This window comes from Gracilinanus agilis, chromosome 5 (assembly GCF_016433145.1).
Source record: "Gracilinanus agilis isolate LMUSP501 chromosome 5, AgileGrace, whole genome shotgun sequence".
NCBI lineage: Eukaryota > Metazoa > Chordata > Mammalia > Didelphimorphia > Didelphidae > Gracilinanus > Gracilinanus agilis.
The window spans coordinates 119,649,595-119,663,089 of NC_058134.1; the positions used below are offsets into that span (position 1 = coordinate 119,649,595).

The following is a 13,495-nucleotide window of genomic DNA, read 5'->3' on the forward strand; positions in this document are numbered from 1 at the left end:
TGCTTTAGTGAGGGTGGTGACCATGCTGACAAAACTACAGATTCTTGACATTTTGAAGTTGGTCATGGTTATCTTTTGGCTCAAATCCGTGTCTAAATGAATTAGAAATATCCTCGTGTGTGTGTGTGTGTGTGTGTGTGTGTGTGTGTGTGTGTGTGTGTGTAGAGAAATGGATGAGATCCCGTGTAGGTCTGTGACTATGTCATCATGTGGATATAGATACATTTGTTTGCTTATGAGATTGTCTTTCTTTGTACATGGGGGGAAACAAGAAATTTGGGGAATCTAGAATCAAAGAAATATTAAATAAAAATAAAAATAGCATTTTGAAACTCTCTTTGGGAAGACCTTACTTTCGGAATGAATGAGAGAATCTGGATTATATAGATAGACCTTTATAGGGCATTTTCCTTGGAAGCTCACGGAGACTCCACTTCTTTCATGTGGGTGGAATCTAACTTCAGAATAAACCTGTATTTCTTACCAGGATTGATTGAAAAGACATAAATGGCCCTAGCTTTCATGTCTTGGCTAAATCTTGGCTAAATCTTCCCTTCCCAGGGGACCACCATATTGTCCAGCTACAGCTCAAGTCTAAGGAGACAGGCATGACCTTTGCCAGCACCAGTTTTGTCTTCTACAACTGCAGTGTACACAATTCGTAAGTCATTCCAACACTTCCCATCCTGCTTCATTTTCTTTTCCCTTTGGGGGTGGGGAGGGGAAGAAGAAAGAATGCCAGCCATAAAGATCCCCGTCCCAGTTGTGGGAGAAGGTCAAATCAGAGAAGTCTCCTCTGGTACTAAATGAGTTTGGGGAGATTCTCATCAACTTGCTTTCACTAACCCTGTGGGGATCATGGAGAATGAGAAGTTATTGAGTGAGGATCTTGAAGATGCTAGATCCTAGGAAGTTAGAGGTTATTTACTATCATCCCCCCCTACTCACTCCTCAGAAACAATTGTAGGAGGCATCTAAGATCAGTGGAAAGAGCACCAGATTTGGTGTGAAAGGACAGGGATTCAAATCTCTACTCTGTTATTGACTATGTGACCATGGGCAAGTCATTTCACCTCTATGGGGAAAAGGTTCCTCTTCCATAAGATGAGAGAGTTAGACTTGATGCTTTTAAATATTCCTTCCAAGTATAAACCTATTGATGATCCTAAGAGTCCAATCGTCATTAGGTGGTCAAGCTAGTAAGGTGACTTTTTTATTCTTATAACCTTCCAAATCAATAGCATTAGACATCATCCATTAGAACCCAGAGAATGTAAGAAGCTTTCTTTGGGGCTTAAAGAGTCCTTCTGACATCCGCCTCCTCTTCTTTTCTCTTTCCTGTTTGTGTTCAGGTGCCTGTCCTGTGTGGAGAGCCCCTATCGCTGCCATTGGTGCAAATACCGCCATGTCTGTACTCATGATCCCCAGTCCTGCTCCTTCCAGGAGGGTCGAGTGAAGCTTCCTGAGGTAGGGTACCTTTGGGCACAACTGTGAGTTGTGTTTCATAGGGTAAACATGGGCCAAGCAAAGCAAATTCTTCAGAGCTTTCCATCAATCTCCAATCAGTTCCAAGCTGGCGATGCCCCACGATTTGGTGCAGAGGAATCAAAAGGCATAAACATGGTGTCCTGTCCCTGAAGCCAGTTTGGTTCTGCCTTCTGTTTGGGGAGGTTCACTTACAGACAAATCCCACTCTGCCTTAGAACAAACCTGGTAGATAGAGTCTTATCTCTATGGTCACGCTGAGGCACCAGGTGGACTACAGAGTCACTCCAGAGAAATCTTTGTGATCTATACAAAGTTCTTGGGAAGGCAAGCAGTATCAAGGTACAATTATGAAGGTATTTACTCAACAAAGGTTATAATTTAAACCTCAATTACAGGAGATGCATTAGGAATTGAAGAGAATGACAGTGGGTCTGGGGGGTTGCTCTCCCCATCAGCATTCAGCAATTGCCTTACCTCCCTTTTTTTAGGGTGCCATGAAACACAGAGACAGAGATAGCAGGAAGCAAGAACAAGAGACAGGTGCCACATGTACAAGCCAGGGCTTGGTCTAGACCTTCTCTAATGGCCCCAGCAGGCTCAATTACAGGAGAGACTCAACCTCCCAGGATAGTGATAGCAGGAGAGCACCTGGAATGGCTACCTTGGACTTGACCCAATCTGGACTGGAACTTCCATAAGATAAAAGTCAAGCCGAACTATTTTCTAAGGAATGGAGAGTGCAACACTATCACTCTGTGGCAAATATGTCTATTTGTTGTAATTTGTCCTTTATGTTATTCATTCATCCAACCATCAAACATTTGCTGAGCACCTCCTGCATGCACAGATAGCACTGTGCTAAGCACTTGTGACACAAAGATAAAACATGGCATTCCCTGACCTCAAGGAGCTTATATTCTCCTTTAAAGGGGGGCAGGGTGGAGGTACATGAACACAGGGAAGTATACGACTGTCTTGGTAATGCTGACATCTGAAGCATGGTCAAGGACAAGAGTATGCTAATAGTAGATGCCTTTTAATTTAGTGCAAAAATCTTCCAGCCGCCTCCTCTTCTTTAGACGCCTGCCCTGATCCTTCCCTTGGGAGGGCAGCAGCAGAGTGGCTGACTTGGATTTAGAGGCTCACCCCTACCAACCTCTCCATTTGGACTTGTGGCAGAAAAGCCACTGGAGGCAGAAGCAAGGAGGTTTGGGTGCTAGGGTAGTGGCAGCCTCTCACACTGGTGCCCTTATGCTGCAACCTCTTGGAAGTTTCCACAATGGTTAGACTTCCACCTCCCCAAGCTTTCAGGGCTTCTCCCCAACACACCCAAAGGATAGGAATTGCCAATTATGGGGTCTCAGAGACAGGACAAAAATCCCCTAGAGTTGAATGGGACAAGGAGTGACTGGGAGACTTCTGCCCTGTACCAACAGGAATTGGTCTACTAGCAATTTCTTATCAAGAAGATTGGATGGGACATCTCTACATGCTTAGGTAGGGAGTGATGGGGTAAAAGAGAGAATCAAACAATTGTCTCTAAGGAAAATTGAAGAAGAAAGCACTTTTATCTAGTTGGGGTCAGAGTCAGGGGAAGTCAAGGCTTTCCGGAAGAGGGGGCATTTCAAAGATGAAAAGGAAATGCATTATAGCTAAGGGGGCTTCCTAGAACACCCAGCCAGCACCTTTCCCCTTCTCACATCTCACATGCACATGATAATGTTCTTCTGCCTGGAATCTTGCCCAAGAAGTGCCCACTCTCCATCCCCATCTCCCCCAAAGCATACATACAAAACACATTCAGCTCTCTCAATTTCTTGTTTTTCTTATCCAGTTTTTAAATATGTCTGTGTTAAAGAAAAGGTGGGGCAGGAGAAAATTAGCAAAGAAATATGTGTGTATTTATTTATTTATTTTCCCCATATGTATGTATTCCCCATGTATATGTACTCTATATAAAGAGACCATATATGTAGGTACATGCACATACAGATAAATAGATATAGGTATACTTGCCTTTTGATTCCTCTGCACCAAACAATATCTATCTCTGTGTTTTCACTTATACGGACCTTTAGATAAAAAGTAAATAGAAAGGGAAAAAAATGTGATAGAAGACAAGAAGAAACTGAAACAGAGAAGAAAAAAAGAAGGTGAAGATAGCATAGTCATTTTTAAGCTTTGCTATTTTCCTCCCACCAACCATAATTTTTTTTTCCAACAGATTTCCCACAGTGACCTTTGGCTTTTCAATGCTAGTATTTAAAAGTTCTGTATATTGTTTCTGTTTAGACCACAGACTCTTTCAAGATAATAACCCTAAATGTAATAAAATCAAATCTAATGATCCTAGATTTAGGGCTGAAAGAGACCTTAAAATTCACATAGGTGGACTTTCTCTTTTTATGGAAAAAGAAACTAAAGTCAGGGTGTGAGATGAGTTGTCCACAGTCAAAATATGAAGTAGTGGAACAGAAATTTGAAAGAGAGGGCTAGGACCCAGGGCTCTTTCTTTGACTAAAGAAACACAAAATGTTCAAGCCATTTTACAAATGTGAGGCAATATTATTCTTATTTATTTATTATAGTGATCCATGCAACTCAGAGCATCTGCTAAAGTACTTTGCCCAGTATGGATGTTTATGAGAATTATAAAAATAGCATGCAGAAAACAAGCCATTTTTTATTCATCTCAGCTGAATTCACTATATGAGACAGTATGGTGATATTCCAAAAACAGTCCTGGTGTCCAAGATCATGAACAAAGCTAGAGCCCCTTACTCTGCTTCCTAGGCAGGATTCAGATTTTGCTTTCTTGTCTAGGGCATGTTGCCAAGCCCATAGTCACAAACCCTGAGCATGACACACCACCAGCCCTGAAGATGACTGCCCTGTCCTGATACTAGAAGAAAAGGAGTCGCTTGGGAGAAAGGAGGAGACAGTGAACATCCCAGGAAGTCAACTTGTTTCCCCAGAACTTGTTATACTTCTAGGGCATCTGTAAGAGCTTACTGTGGCCAGGCAGTGGTGAAAACAGACAGCTTTTTCCTTTGCCTGTAGGCACAAGGGAGTGATGGATGCTCCAGTTTTAAATGTAAAGCCCATCAGGCTTTACTAAGACAAAGAATTGGAGGGTCTGACATCAAAGAATCAGTCAAAGAATGCAGGGAATGTCAAGAGATGATTGGTGGTATTCATTCATTCAACATCAAAACATTTATTGAATGCTGTTATTAGTAGGTGGCATTTATATTGTCAAGCTGAGGTCCTATTAATAATCACTTACATTTGTATAGGATTGTAGAGTCCCCTAAACATTTATTTCACAGTGAAAATTCCAGGCAAATAATGAAAGTTTAATTGTTCCTGTTTTATAGATGAGAAAACTGAGGCTCAAAGAAGGTAAGGGATTTGTCAAAGGTCACACAGTTATAAATGGGGAAAATCTGGGACTTGAATTCCATTCTCCTAACTTAATTCCAGAACTCTTTCAATGACAAGCTATTTCTCTATCCGTGGCACCATGTTAGGAACCCGGAAAGACACAAAATAGATGATACAGTCCTTTGATCTCAAGTTCTAAAATATCAGAGGAGATAAAAGATACATATAACTAACTACAGGGCAATATGTGGCAAATGCCAAAAAGAGTGACATAACCAGCATTCTAGGAATTTAAAACTGAATAATTATTTCTATCTTTCCACCTAGGTCTTTAAGAAAAAGTAGGAGATTTTAATAGGTGGAAATGGAGGATGTGTTACATAGGGAGAGGAGTAATAATCAGATGAGTAGCGAGGGAGCCACTTTCGGTGGAGGGAACAGCACGAGTGAAAATATGGGGGCTGTAGAAGGCGAGGTTTTTTAAAAGAACAGTAATCAGCCCATTTTGTCTATAGGAACACAACATCATTAACCATTAACCATTGTTTCCCTTTGCACCCAAACCTATGGAAGCCAGATTATAATGGGAAATGGACTATTTTGCCCCCTAATTTTTAAATAGTTATTCTGAAAATCCTAGGAGCTAGAGTAGCAGGTTTAGAGGTCAGATATGGAAATAAAGATTGGAAAACTCAGCATTTTTAAGGTGATCCTTTTCAGAAAAGTTAAGAGGAAAAAAATTTATTTTCATTTAAAAACATTGAGTATGTGGGAGTAGGAGCGAGGATAGGAGTAAGTGGGAGAGCTGTGGAGGGTTAAATATGAGTTTGTATTTGGAAAAGCCTATTCTCAGATTCCACTGGAGACAAAGTTAGAGGAAGAGGAACTTAAACTCTTCTAGGAAAGTTCAGATTGGATACCGTATTAGACTTCTTGACCACAAGGTAGGTATTTCAAATGAGCGTGGTTGACAAGATATCATTGAATCTCTTCTAATATCTTTCGAGGATTGCTTAGGTACAATATTCCGAGAGTGACTGGAGGACGAGCTGACTGTCCTGTGAAGGTTCCCTCCGGTGTTTAGATGCCAGACATGAGTACTTGACTAGACTCTTTAGTTCCCCAAAAAGAAAACACATTGGTGAGAGCAGAGGCAAAGAGACATTCAGAAGTAGATCATAGTTTTAGAGAAGACTCTATCTAGAAAAAGGTATTGAATATGGGTGAGAATATAGAAATAATAGAATAAGGGGAGATAGCAAACAGAAAGGATGGCAAAGAAAATAATTGAGCTGCAGACAGCATTTCAGAGACCCTCCAAGCATTTAAATATCTTGAGATTTTCATGTCTCTGCTTTTTTCCCTTCGTTTTCTCCTCTTTTCTCCAGTTGTTATATAGGTTTTTTTAAAGCAGGGGAAAATAAATGTGCATATATGTAATACACATAATATATACAGACCCACATACACACGTGTGTGCATAGACACATCTCTTTTGGAGACTGGGGTACAGATGCACCAAGTACACATGTAAGGATAACAGAGTGAGGTAGAAAGTTTGTACCTGATCATTTTAAGATCAGAGGGGAGAGTGAGAGAGAAAAGGACCTCCTCGTGCTTCTTAGGTATAGGATGGACACTCCAGGGATTCCTCTGGAAGAGTAGCTGCTTTGTAGTTTCAAAGGAAAAGGCGTGTGAAATTCGTGTCCACCTTGGGCAGGGAAGAGCTGCTAGAAATTCTCTGCATCTTAGAGAAGATTCACCATTGGAAGCCTCTAGAAGGCTCATGGGTTGGGACAGAAAGGAGAATGAAGCCTAGATAAGAGAAAACAGAGTAGGGACAAGTGTCCACGGACTGACTTTGCCCTCTAATTCCTTCCAGTTGTTCTCCAGTCGTGTTATTGTCAGCCCCCAGAGCTCGTGTTTCAGTGAGAGGTTCCAGAACAACTGGGAGTCCTATCAGTGCCTTTCTTATCAGTCCTGGCTTCAGTTCACTTTGGCTCTTTTTCTTCTAGGATGTTGGCTTATTCCAGGGCATTAAAATTCTATTGTGTATTTCCTGGACAGAACTTGTATGTCGTAAGTCTACCCTGCTGACGTATTTCACACAGGGTGGTTTGCTCTGGTTTTTCAAAACAGGGAAATAGTTTGTTGTGTGTATGTTAGACTTAGTAGGGTGTCTGGGACGTGCAACATATTTAGGATGTCCAGATGTAGATTCGGGAAGGGTTATCAGAGACCGTGCGGGCCAATGCCCTCATTTTACAATGCCCAGAGAGATGAAATGACTTGTCCAAGGATTTGAACCCAGGTCTTCTGCCTCGAGTCAGTGTAGCACACTCTCTAGCTGACTGCCTCTTTGTAAGTAATTTACATTAAGATGTGTCTTAGTTTCCTCATCTGCAAAATGGGAATACTACTTGTACTCCCTGCCAGGAAAAGTCATCAATAGTGTTTTGTAAGTGTTGAAATAATCTTAGAAGTGTCCCCAAAGTCTTAGTGCATTTAATGTACAAAGAATTTGGGGAAAAGTAACTTAAAAGCATGTATTTTTTTTGAAAGGCAGAAGTATTTTCCAGTAATATTATGTACTATTTTTTTAAAAAAAATAAGTACACAACATTTATTTGTGTTAATATCCCTTTTTTAAATTTTGAGTTCCAAATTCTCTCTCTCCTGCCAACCCCTCTCCCACCCATTGATCAGGCAAACAATACAATATATGGTGAAGTCATGCAAAACATATCCCCATATTATCCGTGTTGCAAAAGGAGGGGGAAGCAAAAAAAATAATAAAGTAAATGAAAGAAGTATGCTTCATTCTGCACTCACACCAGCATTTGAGTGCTGGCTCTGCCACTTTCTACTTTCATGGCCTTGAGCAAATTCCTTCATCTCTCCAGGCCTCAGTTTCCTCATCTTTAAAATGAGGCGATTGGACTACATGATCACTACCATCCCTTCCAGCTCTAAGTGTATGCTCTTTTGATCCCTTGAGTCATCAGTGTGGTCAGTGGGTGTCTTCAAACGTCCCTGAGTTGGTCTAGGATTGTGAGAAATGGGCCTCCCAAAAAGGAGAAGTAAATAATGATGACGCCATATTCCAGATCCATCCCATAGCCACCCATCTGAATTGTTCTGGCCGAGCTTACTCCTGATTTCCCATCCCCAGGGGAGGGCAATCTCTGGGCATGGGGCATCTGTAACATCCTGGGCAGAGGCCAGCCCAGCCCTCTTAGACATCAGAGGAGACTCATGGCTCAGCTGTTTCTTGGATCATCCAGGGGGCTTAATTTCCTTCTAATTCGAAGGTGAGGGGATCCAGACAGGGGTCTTTTGTTAGCCATAAATGTTGCCGCCAGGTGTTCTTTCATCTGGACTGCACCATCTCACATCCCCTGCAAGGTTTTCATCTTTGTGTCTTCTACTTTCAACACTGGCTTTGTTGACAGTCACAAGAGACGTTAAATTACCTCTTTTTTCCCTCTGCACAAAGGACTCATTCAGGTGGAGTTATTGGTCCAGAACAGAGGACTGCTTGATCATTGTTGTTGCTATATTAATGATAATTATTCTGGGATAATTATACTTATTATAAATAGAATGCCCAATAACATATGCTGGTTATAGTAACTATATTCCACATTACAACGAATGATTTTATTATGACTGATGATGAAATTGTAGTTAGAAGTAATTTGACTTCAGTGCCAGAAGCTCTGAAGGCAGAAGACAGAGGATGAAGTCAGATCAGACACCTTATTTAGGGGTCTCCCAATCTAGGTTGGCCAGATAGACAGAAAGGTCACACACTTGTGAGAAAGAGATGGAGAACAGAGGAAGAGGACCAGGGGTGACAAGCCAAGCTCAAGATATCCTTCTCCCCCTTTTATCAATGTGAAAAATCTGGACTCGGAGCTTCGACTTTCTATTTCTTCATCTGTGAAATGAGCGTGATAGTTACACTACCAACCTCATGCTTCATTATTAGAAAAATGTTTTTGTACACCTTAATGCACTATAGAAATATAAGTTGCTACTATTATGATGATTATTATAGCTCTCAGTAAGATTCTCTCTTTGGGCCAGGTGGGATTCCCCTTTTTTGACCCAAGACATAGGTTACCCCCCCAGAACAAATCCCAGAGGTGGTGTCTAAGCCTCAAAGAGCTTTGATCTACCCCAGATTTCTCTCCCATGTTATCCTGAAGGCTATTCTAGGACTTCCCCAGAACTCAGAAAAAATAATAATACTATTGGAATTCTCAAAGGAGCTACAATTCTATCAGCACAGGGTACTCCTGGTATGAGAATCCCCTTCTGCCACTGAAGATTTAAACTAACAATGACTTGAGTAGACAGATGCTAGGGAGCTTTTTTGAAGGAAATAGAGTTTAAGGGTCTTGCCCAGGGTAATAGGTATAATATCAGAGTATCTTAATTTAGATCTTTATTTTACTCCAAGTCTATAAAAGTGGTTTACGGATTCATAATCATGGAATGACAGATCTGGAGCCAGAGAAAACCTGGCCATTTTGTATGGCCTCCCCCCTCATTTTATGGATGAGGAAACTGAGGCCCAAAGAGGTTAAGTGATTTGTCCAAAATCACTGAAATAGTAAGGATCAAAGGCAAAATTTAAATCCAGCTCTTCTGTCTGCTCTTGAAAAAGCCAATACTCTTTTCACTATGGAACACTGCCTCACCTCTGAACATTACTAGCTATATAACCCCGAACCCATCACTGCTAATGTACCTTGATCAATTCTCTAGGACTTATTTACTAAATCATAGATAGCTTAGATCTTCCTTGTGGAGTTTACACACTATAGGAGCATCCTATGCAAATGAACTCTGATCTACACAGTGTCATGATAATAATGATGATGATTGCTTGAATTCTATAACCCTTTGAGCTTCATAAAGTACTTTACAAATATCTCATTTGATTGTCACAGGATTAAGTGACTTGCCCATGGTCACATAGCTACTAAGTGTCTGAGGCCAGATTTGAACTCAAGAAGATGGATTTTCCTGCCTCCAGGCCCAATACTCTATTCACTGCATCACCTAGCTGCCACTGTTTGAATACAACATGTAAATGGATAAATATAGAAATACTTTGAGGACAAGAAAATCCCGAAAGAGAAGACAGGATTCCCACAAGCAGAGCATTGAAGAAAGTTAGGGATTCTTGAGGGCAGAAGCCAGGAGTTAAATGCATTCCAATCATAGGGGTACAGTTGTGCTAAAGGATGAAGGAAAGTAGAGAGGAAGAACCAAGTTTAGGAAGTGAGCCAATTTGACTAGACTTTTCTAGGTTTTATATATGAGGAAACTGAGATAGAGTAAGTGATTTGCCTATAATCCATAGCTGGTAAGTTTTAGAGCCAGGATATAAACTCAAATTTTCTGACTCTATACTTAGAGGAATTTCCCTGGGGAAAAAATAGCTAGGAGTTGAATATTCTCTAGAAAAGCATGTTATCGGTCCTTTAAAAATACTCATGATGGATGTTTTTCATAAAAATCTCTAGGAAAGGGGATTCAAGTAACCCCTTTTACCCATTCTCCTATGTAACAAATATCCCTGTCAGGAAGTCCATCCTTTTATCTGCCTAGAATCCCATACATTGTACTTTAAACCCATTTCCTCCTGTTTTCTCCTGAGAAGAGATGAAGAATGGCTCTATGATAATCATTTTTACACTGGTAGATTATTTTTGAGCTCTCCTCCAGTTTTTCCCTTCTCTGGCCTAAATATAGCCTATTTCTTTGTCTTTTCTACAAACTGCAGACTTTCTTAGACATGTTCATAATCATTTTCATAACACGCCTAAGAATGAGTAGAGAAAAATTTTCCTGACCATTTATCAGGGAAAACAAGGAAGAGACACGATCTGACCTACAAAGACAGTGACAGATCCAGGAATGGAAGTCAGATAACCTGGTTCCCAGGAATTGGGGGACAAGCCATTCCTTGAGCCATTCCCTCTTCAGGCTGCAAGCATCCATTTAGAAATAATGTTGGGGGCTGGAGGCTGCAAGGAGCCCTGGGTCAAATCAAATCAATACCTAGAGCTCTTCAAATTACTGCTTTGGCACCCTCCCTCTTCCTTCTTCTTCCAAAGGTCCTAAGTTTCCTTGTTGGCAGTGGTTTTTTGTGTTTGTTTGTTTTTTACAGATCCCCTTTCCCTTTCCCTTCCCTGGGAGCCTAGTTGACTCCATGTGGTTTATTTTGATTCCAGCATTATCTCTGGTACAAGGGAAGTGACCTGGTACTAAATCCCTGAATATTGTGTTTTGCTTTATTAAGACAGCAAAAAGTACATTTAGCTAGAGTCTACACTGGCTTAACTAGGAGTCTTCCAGCTAGTGAGTCACTGAGTGACCTCCTAAATTAAAGTGCCCCAGACCAGGGTCCTTCTGCTAATCTTTAAGATCAGAGAAAGGAGAAAATGAAGTCCCATTTAATCATGTAAAATATGAAAACTCGCCCCCACTGCAGCCTGGACAAATTCCACAAACTACTGAGCTTCAGGAGATATAATGATGAGTCAGATGCAAACCCTGTCCTAGAAGAGCTTAAAATCTAGAAGGGGAAATAAAATAACAACACAAACAACGATAAGTTAGAACTGCATAAATTCATGGCCAGCAATCCTAGGAAAAAAGCTGGAAGGAACTTTAGAAGCCATCTAGGGAAATCCCTTCATTTTACAAATGAGGTCTGAGGAAGTGACTTCCCCAAAGGTCACACCAATCAGAAGCTTCAGAGCTAGTGTTTGGACCCATGTCCTCTGACTCCAGAATTAAGCCTCTGTCCATTGTCCCACAGCATTCTAGAATGGATCCCAGGAAGAAATTACTTCTGCCTGGGAGGAGGAAATGAATATCTGGAGGGGTAATCAAGGAAAGAATCTCTACGGCAAGGGCATTCTGAGTCAGGAATAAAGGATGGGTCTTAAAGCAAAGCTTGTTTGTGGAGTTGGAAGCAATTAGTGCTTACTCAGACCAGAAGACAGAATGAGTAAAAGCCCAATTGATAAATCAACAAGCATTTTTTTTAAACCTTTACCTTATGTCTTAGAATTGATTCCATGGAGAAGAAAGTTAAGGACTAGACAATGAAGGTTAAGTGACTTGCCCAGGGTCACTCAGCTAGGAAGTGTCTGAAGCCAAATTTGAATCCAGTACCTCCTGTCTCTAGGCCTGGCTCTTTATGTACTGAGCCATCTAGCAGTCCAACAAGTTTATTAAACACTTACTATGTGCCAGGCACTGTGCTAAATACTGCGGATACAAATAAAAGAATGAAACAAGCTCTATTATCAAAGAACTTTCATTCTAACAGAGCATAAATAGAGGCATGTATAGAATAAATATAAAGAGAATAAACACAAAATGCCTTATTCTGTATTCAACACAAGTTTGTTTGGGAGTCAAGATCTAAGTAGTTAAGGGCATCAACAAAGGTTTCATGGGGAAGATGGCTAATAGGGCTTTTGTGATACTATTTATGAAGATTTTAAGGTATCAGAACATTCACTAAGTGGAATTATGAGACAAGTCTGGGTAAGTGTATTTGAGCCAAATTATAGAAGGTCTCAAATGCCAATTTAAGAAGTTTGAACTTTATTTGAAGAGCAACAGGGAGCCATTGAAAGCTTGTGATCAGAGAAGATTTATATTCCAACCTGGGCATTGTGAAGATTAATCTGATAGTGATTTATAGAAGAATCAAGAAAGGTGGAGAGACTGGAGATTGATGACATAATCCAGATAGAGAGATCCAAAGTAGGGATAGAAGGAGGCTAGTAGCAATATAACAGGAAGAAAAAGATAGACGCAAAAGAAGAGTATAATAATGTCCAAGAGCGGATGGAGCCCTTTTGAGACTGAGGAAATCCAGAAATCTGGCTGTGCCAGAAGCCCTATCACTATCTCAGGGCTGTTACCTTGGCCTTTACCCTCTCCCCTTACTCCATTATTCTTTTCAGGTACTCCATTATTCTTCCAGGTGTCTCCAGGCTTCCCCTTTTCTCATCAATCTCTCCCTGCCTTCTTCCCTGTGCCTACCTTTAAGGTTATGGACATTTTCCTCTCTGTATTATTACTCGTGCTTTCTCTATGTACAGGCAGATCATAGATCACACTAATAGCATTATAAACTTGGGGAAATGTGGAGGAAATATATGGAGTATTAAATTTTTTTTGTCTTGGGGCATGATGGTCCTGGGGAGGCAGGCGTAAATTTTGGAGGAGTGGTCTCCCAGAAAACTGACACATCTCTGGAAATTGATGAGGTCCGAGGTGTCTTTGGGGAGGAGCGCTGGCCTTTACTCATCTCCTCAGTCATTCCCTAGAGCAACACGCCTCTTCTCCCCTCCCCTCCATAGATCCCTCCAAGGCCTGAGCATGTGAAGTTACTTTGATGTTACAAGGAGGAGAATTAGGACAGTCATCAGATAAATATGTCAAAGGCTGTAAATCAGAGGCCACTGAAGCTCAACAAGCCAGGCTGAGCCCTGGCTCCATCCCCAGTTATTGGCAGCTCTGGAGGCTGCCTCAGTCCCATTCTGGTCTAGCACAGACCATGTTCTGGTAGCCCTGGCTTATTGTT

The 13,495-nt window shown here is 41.1% G+C and overlaps 1 protein-coding gene across 1 annotated transcript in view; it reads left to right on the plus strand.

The window, feature by feature from the left end:
* PLXNA4 (plexin A4) overlaps positions 1 to 13,495 on the plus strand; it is a 588,990-nt gene that overhangs the window by 452,346 nt on the left and 123,149 nt on the right. The window contains exons 7-8 of the mRNA XM_044679013.1: positions 562 to 661; positions 1,353 to 1,467. Of these exons, the coding sequence (XP_044534948.1) occupies positions 562 to 661; positions 1,353 to 1,467 (215 nt within the window). The remainder of the gene's footprint in view (positions 1 to 561; positions 662 to 1,352; positions 1,468 to 13,495) is intronic.